Source organism: Natator depressus, chromosome 1, assembly GCF_965152275.1.
Source record: "Natator depressus isolate rNatDep1 chromosome 1, rNatDep2.hap1, whole genome shotgun sequence".
Classification (NCBI taxonomy): domain Eukaryota; kingdom Metazoa; phylum Chordata; order Testudines; family Cheloniidae; genus Natator; species Natator depressus.
In genome coordinates, this window is record NC_134234.1 from 95,423,069 (window position 1) to 95,436,617 (window position 13,549).

General features: G+C 42.7%; 1 protein-coding gene across 1 annotated transcript in view; it reads right to left on the reverse strand.

Moving 5' to 3' along the window:
- Positions 1-13,549, reverse strand: part of ABCC4 (ATP binding cassette subfamily C member 4 (PEL blood group)) — a 206,568-nt gene that overhangs the window by 63,717 nt on the left and 129,302 nt on the right. Inside the window, exons 21-22 of the mRNA XM_074962631.1 lie at positions 3,383-3,533; positions 2,570-2,689 (exon numbers count right to left, since the gene is read on the reverse strand). Coding sequence (XP_074818732.1) covers positions 2,570-2,689; positions 3,383-3,533 — 271 coding nt within the window. The remainder of the gene's footprint in view (positions 1-2,569; positions 2,690-3,382; positions 3,534-13,549) is intronic.

Genomic DNA, 13,549 nt, shown 5'->3' on the forward strand with positions numbered 1-13,549 from the left:
GACGACTTGCATCCGAGAGTGCTAAAGGAATTGGCGGATGTGATTGCAGAGCCATTGGCCATTATCTTTGAAAACTCGTGGCGAACGGGGGAAGTCCCAGATGACTGGAAAAAGGCTAATGTAGTGCCAATCTTTAAAAAAGGGAAGAAGGAGGATCCTGGGAACTACAGGCCAGTCAGCCTCACCTCAGTCCCTGGAAAAATCATGGAGCAGGTCCTCAAGGAATCAATCCTGAAGCACTTACACGAGAGGAAAGTGATCAGGAACAGTCAGCATGGATTCACCAAGGGAAGGTCATGCCTGACTAATCTAATCGCCTTCTATGATGAGATTACTGATTCTGTGGATGAAGGGAAAGCAGTGGATGTATTGTTTCTTGACTTTAGCAAAGCTTTTGACACGGTCTCCCACAGTATTCTTGTCAGCAAGTTAAAGAAGTATGGGCTGGATGAATGGACTATAAGGTGGGTAGAAAGTTGGCTAGATTGTCGGGCTCAACGGGTAGTGATCAATGGCTCCATGTCTAGTTGGCAGCCGGTGTCAAGTGGAGTGCCCCAGGGGTCGGTCCTGGGGCCGGTTTTGTTCAATATCTTCATAAATGATCTGGAGGATGGTATGGATTGCACTCTCAGCAAATTTGCGGATGATACTAAACTGGGAGGAGTGGTAAATACGCTGGAGGGCAGAGATAGGATACAGAGGGACCTAGACAAATTGGAGGATTGGGCCAAAAGAAACCTGATGAGGTTCAATAAGGATAAGTGCAGGGTCCTGCACTTAGGACGGAAGAACCCAATACACAGTTACAGACTAGGGACCGAATGGCTAGGCAACAGTTCTGCGGAAAAGGACCTAGGGGTTACAGTGGACGAGAAGCTGGATATGAGTCAGCAGTGTGCCCTTGTTGCCAAGAAGGCCAATGGCATTTTGGGATGTATAAGTAGGGGCATAGCGAGCAGATCGAGGGACGTGATCGTTCCCCTCTATTCGACATTGGTGAGGCCTCATCTGGAGTACTGTGTCCAGTTTTGGGCCCCACACTACAAGAAGGATGTGGATAAATTGGAGAGAGTCCAGCGAAGGGCAACAAAAATGATTAGGGGTCTGGAACACATGACTTATGAGGAGAGGCTGAGGGAACTGGGATTGTTTAGTCTGCAGAAGAGAAGAATGAGGGGGGATTTGATAGCTGCTTTCAACTACCTGAGAGGTGGTTCCAGAGAGGATGGTTCTAGACTATTCTCAGTGGTAGAAGAGGACAGGACAAGGAGTAATGGTCTCAAGTTGCAGTGGGGGAGGTTTAGGTTGGATATTAGGAAAAACTTTTTCACTAGGAGGGTGGTGAAACACTGGAATGCGTTACCTAGGGAGGTGGTAGAATCTCCTTCCTTGGAAGTTTTTAAGGTCAGGCTTGACAAAGCCTTGGCTGGGATGATTTGATTGGGGATTGGTCCTGCTTTGAGCAGGGGGTTGGACTAGATGACCTCCTGAGGTCCCTTCCTACCCTGATATTCTATGATTCTATGATAATTTACATTAAATATTTTTGTACAGTTTTAGGATTGGTCTACACTACACAATCAGGTCAATGTAAGGCAGCTTACATTGACCTAATTATGTCAGTGTACACACTACAGCCTTGTTCCGCCAATGTAACTGCCCTACTACACCAACATAATAACTCCACCTCCACAAGAGGTGCAGGGCTTATGTCGGTGAAGTTAGGGTGACACAGAGCCTGTGTAAACACTGTGTTAATTACATCGGCTATTAGCTCTCTTGTCAATTTCACTGCTTGCTGTGAAATTGACAAGAAAGCCAGGCAGCTAGAGCCCAGCTACCCCTACTCCTTAGGAGAGCTGGGAATCTGGACCCCACTCCCAGCAGGGAACGAGCAGGCGAGAAGCCCCAGCGGGCTTCCCCGCCTGCTCCTGGAGGAGAATGGAGAGGCGAAAAGCCCTGGGAGGCTTTCTCCTGCTCCTGGCAGGGAACAGGGAGCCAATGGGGCGGGCAGCCAGCTGGGTTCCTGGCAGGGATCTGCCAGCAGAGCTGAGAGACTGGGCTCTCAGCTCCCCACATTGCCCCTCTTAGGTCAGTGGAAGCGCTCCTGTTGAGATACGCACCACAAACCCAAGGAGAGTCATGTGGACATGCACCATGGCAGTAATTACTGCAGTGGCTGTAAGCCGACCTAATACAGGGTGACTTAATTTTTTAGTGTAGATGCATCCTTAGTGTTCCACCTGAATAATATTAAATATTGCTAAGTATAACTTGTTTTGCCTTAAAATATTATGCAATACAAGAACTTGGTGAAAAATGAATTTTAAATATACTTATTGGGTATACTTTAAAATGTTTATCATAAATATTGTTATTATGCATGCTTGGCTCTCTCAAACTATACTAGAGTCCAAAGTGTATTCTACAAATCCAGAAAAACAGAAGAGAGATGTATTAGAATCAGTGTGAGCTGTGCATGTACGCTGCACATGTGTCCCTGAGGGGAGAAAATATTTCCCTCTGAAAGAGCTACATACTTAGCTGTCCATGTCTATTGGTGACAAACCTGAGTGAAGATCTTGGTGAGCATCAAATAATTCTTGGAATCTTTGCTCTGCTTTGAAAGCACGAATTGTCCAAAGTCCCTGGAGAGATGTTGACAAGTGGGAGAACACTGGACTTCGAGCTGCAAAGTAAAAAAGACTAATTTATTGTAGCTGAAGGGCAGTGTTGGTAATTTTTTGCACTATGTTAACCTTTAATCCTACTTCTCTGTTTACTGACACAAGCCACTGAATCACATCTTTTAGGATAAACATAGGATAAACCTATTTTCCTGTTACTCAATTATACCCACTTGGATGGCAAAATGGATTAATCTAATTGACACAAAAAAAGTTTTCAACAGTTGTTATCATCCATGACTTCTTCCTTTGTTTCTTTCACTAATCAGATAATGCACCCATTTTTTTTTATTCATGATGCTTAAGACTCAGACTCTGCTATTTAATAATCAATTTGAAATACTGAGATAATCATGAATCTATGAAGGTCATACTGGGTCAAAACCTACATTATTATGTGCAATTAGCCCACTAAGGCCAAGATTCAGCAAATCACTTAAACTTAACTTTAAGTTTAAGTTGTCCTTAACTTTAAATATATGAGTAGTCCATTTGACTTCAAAGACATTAATTGTGGGCTTAAGCCTGGGGTTAAGCAAGTTTTGAAGGATTTTGCTGGGTTAAGACTCAAGACAACAAGCAAGTAATTTGCAAAACTACAGCAAAAATTCCTGATTAATTGATTGTTTGCAGAATTTTAGCATCTCATATAATTGTTGCTCAGACTTAAAATCAGCTCTATCCAAGCAACGTACTTGTGGACTCCAGACGTTTAATATCTCTCGCTGTGTCTAAGAAATACCGTCGAAGAAAAATGAAAAGAATACAAAGTGGAACTAAAGGGATGAGTATCCAAGGAATCACTGCCACAGCCACAGCTACTACGCCAAAAATCTGAAGGAGAGTCTGCAACAACATAGGCAAGAGAAAACGTTACTTCCTTACCCAGAAGGATTCCGTTTAAAACAAGTTCAAAAACTATTTCACATCATTAAAAGGTTAAATATTCAGACATAAAGATGACACTCCAATTAAAAGGACAAACAACAACTCTCATATAATAGCTAGATCACAATTATTTTCACAATTATAAGATTTAATATTTTTAGTATTTCAGATTAATTGTAGAATTTACTCTATTTTCTCCATGATTTGTTCTGCCAGAGTCTAATGGGAGCTGCTACAATCAACTTGACCCAACATGAAAAGCTTGCTTTCATGGCATTGGTCCATTTCCTGTGATCCTGCAAATAACTAACAGTGTACCTGATTTACAAATGGTTGAAATGGACACGTTCAAGATAGGTAATAGTTAATTGCTCTGCAGCCATTCAGAGAACCATATAGATATATTTTCTAGCTCAGGTGAAAGGTTGAATTGAGCTTTGACAGAAACTTAAGTGTTCTTTGAACCACCTTGCCCAGCATAAACTGAAGATCCAACTGCCTGACAGTATTTTTAAAGTTTGAACTTTCTATGCCTGTGTGATTAATCTGATAATAGGAAAGGTAACTTCTACAGTGAAGAACAACATGGAACACTGCCAAGAGAGGTTTCCAAAGAGACCAGTGTACCAGGTTAAGAATCCAACAAGAAACAGGAGACTGAACAGCTAGGCTAAACCTGAAGCTTACCTATAGAAATCTGGAGATACTAGAGTGAGAAGGTTAATTGTCTAGGGTGTGGAAATCCTCAGGGCAGCGAGTGCTCCCATAAGAACGGCCATACTGGGTCAGACCAAAGGTCCATCCAGTGCAGTATCCTGTCTACTGACAATGGACAATGCCAGGTGCCCCAGAGGGAGTGAACCTAACAGGTAATAATCTAGTGATCTCTCTCCATCTCCACCCTCTGACAAACAGAGGCTAGGGACACCATTCCTTACCCATCCTGGCTAATAGCCATTAATGGACTTAACCTCCATGAATTTATCTAGTTCTCTTTTAAACCCTGTTATAGTCCTAGCCTTCACAACCTCCTCAGGCAAGGAGTTCCACAGGTTGACTGTGTGCTGAGTGAAGAAGAACTTCCTTTTATTTGTTTTAAACCTGCTGCCCATTAATTTTATTTGGTGGCCCCTAGTTCTTATATTATGGGAACAAGTAAATAACTTTTCCTTATTCACTTTCTCCACACCACTCATGATTTTATAGACCTCTATCTTATACCCCCTTAGTCTCCTCTTTTCCAAGCTGAAAAGTCCTAGCCTCTTTAATCTCTCCTCATATGGGACCTGTTCCAAATCCCTAATCATTTTAGTTGCCCTTTTCTGAACCTTTTCTAATGCTGTATATCTTTTTTGAGATGAGGGTTCACATCTGTACGCTGTATTCAAGATGTGGGCGTACCATGGATTTATATAAGGGCAATAAGATATTCTCCGTCTTATTCTCTGTCCCTTTTTTGATGATTCCTAACATCCCGTTTGTTTTTTTGACTGCCGCTGCACACTGCATGGACGTCTTCAGAGAACTATCCACGATGACTCCAAGATCTTTCTCCTGATTAGCTGTAGCTAAATTAGCCCCCATCATATTGTATGTATAGTTTGGGTTATTTTTTCCAATGTGCATTACTTTACATTTATCCACATTACATTTCATTTGCCATTTTGTTGCCCAATCACTTAGTTTTCTGAGATCTTTTTGAAGCTCTTCACAGTCTGCTTTGGTCTTAACTGTCTTGAGCAGTTTAGTATCATCTGCAAACTTTGCCACCTCACTGTTTACCCCTTTCTCCAGATCATTTATGAATAAGTTGAAAAGGATTGGTCCTAGGATTGACCCTTGGGGAACACCACTAGTTACCCCTCTTTATTCTGGAAATTTACTATTTATTCCTAACCTTTGTTCCCTGTCTTTTAACCAGTTCTCAATCCACGAAAGGATCTTCCCTCTTATCCCATGACAACTTAATTTACGTAAGAGCCTTTGGTGAGGGACTGTAGAGGGGTGGCTATCCCCACTCCTAAAATAGAAAGGGTTAAAAGCAGCCCTGGAGAGGGCTGTGGCTGGGGACTGCTGATTGGGGAAGCAGCCGCAGTTGGGCCACGCCCCAATCAGGCCCCAGCTGGCCTGTATAAAAAGGCTGTGAGCCAGAGGCCCAAGGAGTCTCTTGACAGAGAGAGAGAGAGAGAGAGAGAGAGAGAGAGAGAGAGAGAGAGAGAGAGAGAGAGAGAGAGAGAGAGAGAGAGAGAGAGTGTGGTGCAGTGCTGGGGAAGGAGCAGGCTGAGCAGGGGCGCTCCAGGCTGGCAACTCCCCAGGCTGTAAGGCCTGGTCCAAGGCCCATAGAGGTACTGGGAGGCAGAGAAAGGCAACAGGTCTGAACCCCCTTGCCTATGATGAGTGGCCTTTACACTGAAGTCTGCCCCAGGGAGCGGGGGTTGGTGATGACTGGCAGTAGTCCAGACTGAGGCAAGGTGGAGATAGTGGGTTGGGGGTTCCACAGGAAGGGGAGAGGCAGAGTGTGGGGGTACTGCCAGGGGCAGAACCCCAGAGAAAGGGGCACTGGGATCCGGGGACCAGAGCTGTGTGGATCACTGGCTTGCAGAGGGCGCTCCAGGCTGGAAAAGAGCTAATTCCCAAGGACGACCAGCAGGAGGCACCGCAGGGGTGAGTCTGCTCCTTTACAGGGACCTTGTCAAAGGCTTTCTGGAAATGTAAGTACACTATATCCCTGGATCCCCCCTTGTCCACATGTTTGTTGACCCCCCTCAAAGAACTGTAATACATTAGAAAGACACAATCTCCATTTACAGAAACCATGTTGACTTTTGCACAACAATTTATGTTCTATGTGTCTGACAATTTTATTCTTTACTACTGTCTCAACTAATTTGCCCTGTATTGACGTTAGACTTACTGGTCTGTAATTGCCAGAATCACCTCTATAGCCCTTCTTAAATAGTGGTGTTACATTAGCTATCTTCCAGTCATTGGGTACAGTAGCTGATTTAAAGGACAGGTTACAAACCATAGTTAATAGTTCTGCAATTTCACATTTGTGTTCTTTCAGAACTCCTGGGTGAATGCCACCTGGTCCCAGTGACTTGTTCCTGTTAAGTTTCTCAATTAATTCCCAAACCTCCTCTAGTGACACTTCCATCTGTGACAATTCCTCAGATTTGTCACCTACAAAAGACAGCTCAGGTTTGGGAATCTCCCTAACATCCTCAGCAGTGAAGACTGAAGCAAAGAATTAATTTAGTTTCTCTGTGATGACTTTATCGTCTTTAAGTGCTCCTTTTGTATCTGGATCATCCAGGGGCCCCACTGGTTGTTTAGTATATGTACCCAATGGTACATATGTACCCAATGGTAGGTAACATAAGCCTTTATGACATGCAGCTAGCTGAAATTCCAGGTTTATGTCAAATTCCTGCTCAGTGTTAATTATTACTTCTTGGAAGGTACACTGTTGGAGAACTGTTCTCCATAGTCCATACTAGCTCCTAGATGTGGAATCCCTTCTAGTTTATGAATTTTTGTGTGTAACTAAATTCCAGCTGAATTCTACTGCTGCTGCTTGATCTCCAGATGTCAGTGGAAATGTGGGACTCCCTTTGGCCTTGAGAAAGCAAGACTTGGGCAGGAAAGCATCAATCCTTATCTTTTTAAAGGTATTTGGAAAAGTTTAATGAAATATCAGATATGACTGACCTAATGGATAAACTGAATTACCTGGATTTTCATAATATTTTCCATTAAGTTGCCTATGAAGCAGGAAGCATTCCCATCTTACTTCTAATAAAGTCCACACATATTTAATAAAGTCAAACTTGCCCCCTCTTGATGGCTGTGTTATTTTTGAGTTACCAATAGAGTCAATCAGCACAAACCTCAGAGGAACCTCTCTCCTTACGCCTAAGTGTTCTTAGGGTTTCTTACAGGATCTTCCTGTCTGAACATTAATTTCCCCTACACACATGTAAGGGTCCTACACACACATTTCTGTAATATCTTGGTGGCACAATGAATCAACAGAATTTACTCATCAGCTTTATGCAAGATTCTAACTCCTGATAACAGGATGGATCAACAAAAGAACCCTGCATCCCTATGCAAGATTATGCACTTTGCCACCCTGTTACAGTACCTCATAAAAGATTATTAAGGAAAATAACTATGGGATAAGAGGTAACGTCCTGCTGCGAATTATACACAGATTCAACAATAGGAAACAGTTGTTATAGCCTACTATTCATCAGAGTTAAAATAAGTTAGTAGGGTAACTCTCCAGGAGTCAGTTTTGAGGCCAGTGTTGATATACAGTACAAGGTAAATTAACTTTAAAAAAAAAATCTAAATTTGAGCTTTAGTGATGATAACCCACAACATTTTGCCAAATACTGTTGTGGGTGGGGGAGCGCTGCTGCGATCTAGCTCATGTAACAATACCTTATTAGGCAGGAAAAGTTAGGCTACTAATTAGGCCACTGGCATGCTGAGACCACTGCCCATCATGCTGATCAATACTGTCTCACTGTTTCCTTGTACACCCACGTCTGTGTCCCTCTCTTGTCTTATATTTATTGCTTTGGGGCAGAGACCATTTTTTTGTCCTGTGTGTGTGTACAGAACCTAATACAATGGAGTCCTGATCCATGACTAGGGCTCCTATAATTAATATCATCATCATGACCACCACCACCACAAGCATTTGAGGTCTCGTGCATGTAACTTAGGGATTTATCATCTTATGAGAAGAAGATATCACAAGGATTTGTTAGAAATAATTTTTTGTATGACTCCAGTAACAGAAAAGACCTCTGAATCTTGGTCTCTCCTGAGGCAGTTCAAGCAGCACAGGTTGAACCTCTCTAGTCCGGCACCCTCGGGACCTGACCCAGTTCTGACCCAGTTCTGAACCACAGAATTTGCCAAACCATGGGAGGTCAATGCAGAGTGCCAGCAGGTCTCCATAGGCGTGGGAAGTAAAGGTGCGGGGGGTGCTGCAGCACCCCCAGGCTTTGCACCCAGTGTGGCCCCCCGCCTGGGGGCCCCGTTGCCACCTAGGGTCCCTGTGGCCAGCCCCAGGTCCTCCGCCTCCCTCCTGGAGCTTGAAAGCCACAAATCAGCTGTTTGCGGCACTCCGGAAGCACTGGGAGGGTGGAGGAGGAGTTGGTAAGCACGGGGCTGCCGGAGTGCAAGAGCTGCGGGGGAGGGGAGCAGAGAGGGAAGCATGGTGCCGGTAGATGCTCTGTACCCACTAATTTTTCCCCCCGTTTGGGAGAGTTGTACCCGTGTGTGTCACCCCTCCACGTGTGTGTCACCCCTCCCCTTGTGTGTCACTCCTCCCTAAAGTCTTAAAGATAAGAAAGTAAATGAAAAGAATCCAACTACACAGTATTTCTTTTTAACAGGTTTGTATTTTTTTGAATGGTTATACTGCATAGTTCTGATTGCCGTTGAACTTATTTGAATATGAGTAATTTTACCAGGTGTCCCTTATTCAGCATAGGGAAATACGGTCACCCTAGTAGGTTCTAACTTCAAGCATGCACAGGGAACACCATCTCCAGAGTGGGGATCTATTGCAGTATTCTTGCCTTTGAGAATTACAGATAATATCTGAATGGGTAATAAATAAACTACCTTAACAACACTGTAGATAAAATATAAAACTTTTAGAGTGTATTTTTGACAAACTATATATATGCACTTTCCACAGTTGTTGGCAGATATCAAAACTGGAACCAAAAACCCAACCCTCTACCTCTTGAGCTATGAAGAACTCTTTTAGCTATAAGAAAAGGAGTACTTTTGGCACCTTAGAGACTAACAAATTTATTTGAGCATAAGCTTTCGTGAGCTACAGCTCACTTCATCGGACGCATTCAGTGGAAAATACAGCAGGGAAATTTATATACATAGAGAACATGAAACAATGAGTGTTACCATACACACTGAAACAAGAGTGATCACTTAAGGTGAGCTATTAAGCAGGAGAGCGGGGGGGGGGGGGGGGGGGAAACCGACCTGGAGTTTTCTATCTGCTACCCAAGACCCATAAACCTGGAAATCCTGGACACCCCATCATCTCAGGCATTGGCACCCTGACAGCAGGAGTGTCTGGCTATGTAGACTCCCTCCTCTGGCCCTACGCTACCAACACACCCAGCTACCTTCGAGACACCACTGACTTCCTGAGGAAACTACAATCCATCGGTGATCTTCCTGAAAACACCATCCTGGTCACTATGGATGTAGAAGCCCTCTACACCAACATTCCACACAAAGATGGACTACAAGCCATCAGGAACAGTATCCCTGATAATGTCACGGCAAACCTGGTGGCTGAACTTTGTGACTTTGTCCTCACCCATAACTATTTCACATTTGGGGACAATGTATACCTTCAAATCAGAGGCACTGCTATGGGTACCCGCATGGCCCCACAGTATGCCAACATTTTTATGGCTGACTTAGAACAACGCTTCCTCAGCTCTCGTCCCCTAATGCCCCTACTCGTGCTACATTGGTGACATCTTCATCATCTGGACCCATGGAAAAGAAGCCCTTGAGGAATTCCACCAGGATTTCAACAATTTCCATCCCACCATCAACCTCTGCCTGGACCAGTCCACACAAGAGATCCATTTCCTGGACACTACAATGCTAATAAGCGATGGTCAGATAAACACCACCTTATACCGGAAACCTACTGACCACTATGTCTACCTACATGCCTCCAGCTTTCATCCAGGACACACCACAAGAGCCATTGTCTACAGTCAAGCTCTATGATACAACCACATTTGCTCCAAACCCTCAGACAGAGACAAACACCTACAAGACCTCTATCAAGCGTTCTTACAACTACAATACCCATCTGTTGAAGTGAAGAAGCAGATTGACAGAGTCAGAAGAGTACCCAGAAGTCACCTACTACAAGACAGGCCCAACAAAGAAAATAACAGAACGCCACCTTCAGCCCCCAACTAAAACCTCTCCAACGCATCATCAAGGATCTACAACCTATCCTGAAGGATGACCCCTCACTCTCACACATCTTGGGAGACAGGCCAGTCCACGCTTACAGACAACCTGAAGCAAATACTCACCAGCAACCACACAACAGAACCACTAACCCAGGAACCTATCCTTGCAACAAAGCCCGTTGCCAACTGTGTCCACATATCTATTCAGGGGACACCATCATAGGGCCTAATCAATTCAGTCACACTATCAGAGGCTCGTTCACCTGCACATCTACCAATGTGATATATACCATCATGTGCCAGCAATGCCCCTCTGCCATGTACATTGGTCAAACTGGACAGTCTCTACGTAAAAGAATCAATGGACACAAATCAGATGTTTAGAATTATAATATTCAAAAACCAGTCAGAGAACACTTCAAATCTCTTTGGTCACTCGATTACAGACCTAAAAGTGGCAATTCTTCAACAAAAAAATTCGAAAACGGACTCCAACGAGAGACTGCTGAATTGGAATTAATTTGCAAACTGGATACAACTAACTTAGGCTTGAATAAAGACTGGGAGTGGATGGGTCATTACACAAAATAAAACTATTTCCCCATGTTTATTCTCCCCGCTCCCCCACCGTTCCTCAGACCTTCTTGTCAACTGCTGGAAATGGCCCACCTTGATTATCACTATGAAAGTTCCCCCCCCCCGCTGGCAATAGCTCACTCACTTGTTACAATGTGTATGGTAACACCCATTGTTTCATGTTCTCTGTGTATATAAATCTCCCCACTGTATTTTCCACTGAATGCATCCGATGAAGTGAGCTGTAGCTCATGAAAGCTTATGCTCAAATAAATTGGTTAGTCTCTAAGGTGCCACAAGTCCTCCTTTTCTTTTTGCAGATACAGACTAACACGGCTGCTACTCTGAAACCTGTCTTTTAGCTATGAGTAAGTTATAGGCTGTTAGTTATGGACGCAGACATAAGGGATACCGTTACTAAGCCAGTGTATTACCTATTGATAGCCTAACATTTTTTTCTCAGCAATGAGGACCTAAAATAATCCATTTAACAGGACACAAATGACTTGCAAATAAAGGACTGTGCTGTATTTCAAAGCCCACTGAAAAACAAGAGTTGGGGAAAAGAGGATGGAAGTAAACACAGTGGTTTAGAATAGTAGCTTTCCACAATAATGCAGGAATAGCTGTTGTCTAGAAAGTGAAAGTTCTTTTTTCCCTCTAATTTTCTCCTATTTTCAGAACTAGAGAAAATAATCCAAATGTACTGAGGAAGTAAAAAGTGCTATTAAATTAATACCAAAAGACAGCAATGCTTCCCAAAGCAAGAAATGTTACATCCCTTTTCAGTCCCTGAAAAGTGCCCTCCTCTTTCAATGTACTAGATGACCCAAGCGTCAGACATTATTTTATGGCCAACTTAACTGAAACCTATTTCCATAGCCTTGGACAACCTGCACAAAGACTGCTGCTCTATTGTTGATGCTGTTAAAATGTGGAAAGAATGTCAAACATTGAAGAAAGAAATACCCAACAACAAAGTTAAATTGCAGGCACTAAAGAAGCAGATGGATCAAGCACTTACTCCACCTCATTTTCTTGCCAATATTCCCAGCCCAAAGTACCAGGGTAGATGTCTAAACTGCTGAAGGAGATGATGCTACTATGACATGAGCTTCTAATAATCACCCATCAATCATGCCAACCATCATGACTTTCAGGGTTGGAGGTGAACCATTCAAGCAGTACATGTTTGCTGATGATCTTTTAAAGAAAGTCACACCACTGAGCTGGTGGAAGTCACTAGCTAAGCACCTGGAACCAGAGCCTGTTGAAGTGCTACAACTGCTTTTGACAATACTAGCCTCTTCTGCAGGCACAGAAAGAATATTTTCTTCGTTTGGACTAATACATTCAAAGCTGAGAAGTCAATTAGGAGTTGAAAAAGAAGGAAAACTTGTCTATGAATAAAAACAAGGAGGGAGGGAATAAGATCCCCTAGTTTTAAAAGTTTGAAGGACAGTCTAAGTAACAGAATAGACGGTCTCATTTTCAAGAGATTTAGGCCAAGTCTACATTATAAACTTACTTTGGTATAACTACATCGCTCAGGGGGTTGAAAAATAATCCACAATTATACCGACCTAACCCCTAGTGTAGACAGCTCTCTGTCAGTGGGAGAGCTTCTTCCTTCAACACAGGCACCACTCTGAGGGAGGTGTATTAATTACGCTGACGGGAGAAGCTCTCCCGTTGGCACAGAGAGTCTTCACTGAAGCACTACAGTGGCACCGCTGCCGTGTTTTAAGTGTAGACCTGCCCTTAGGCAAGTAGAAACTTAAGCTCCAGTCATTTTCACTTGTACATATTTAAAAAAATTTACCATGTTGGGCTGAAATAATAGTTCAGTTTACTGACTACAGTTAACCCCTCTGTTTAAGAAATCGTTTAGTTGTAAATGTGAAACATTTTGATAATTGAAATTTATGTATCTAAAATATTTAAAGCATTAAAAAAATTGTATATGCTGCTTTGTGTTCAGTTAAATTCCAGTTCCCACCCTAATGCAGCTTGACACAAATCATGAGAAAACGAATCTTAATTATCCAGCAAACAAGCAATATATCATTTACCATATTCTAACATAATAAAAAGATACAATTAATAATAATCTGAAAAAATAAACTATTCCATGTTAAATAAATGTATATAGTTATAATGGACCCTCCTAGGTAGCAATTCTAGTGTAAAGGCTTTATTTAGTTGTAAATCAACATGTTTTTATGGTTCTATCAACCGATAAGAATGTAGTTAGAAAATAACTGAAGTACAAATGAAAAACTTGATTAGAACTGATGATTTATATCAAGGATTTCCACTTGGTGATATAAATCAGTGATTTAAATTGCCTTTCTTTAAATCAATCCATAGACGACGTACTGTCTGTGGATTCATCAATGCAACTCC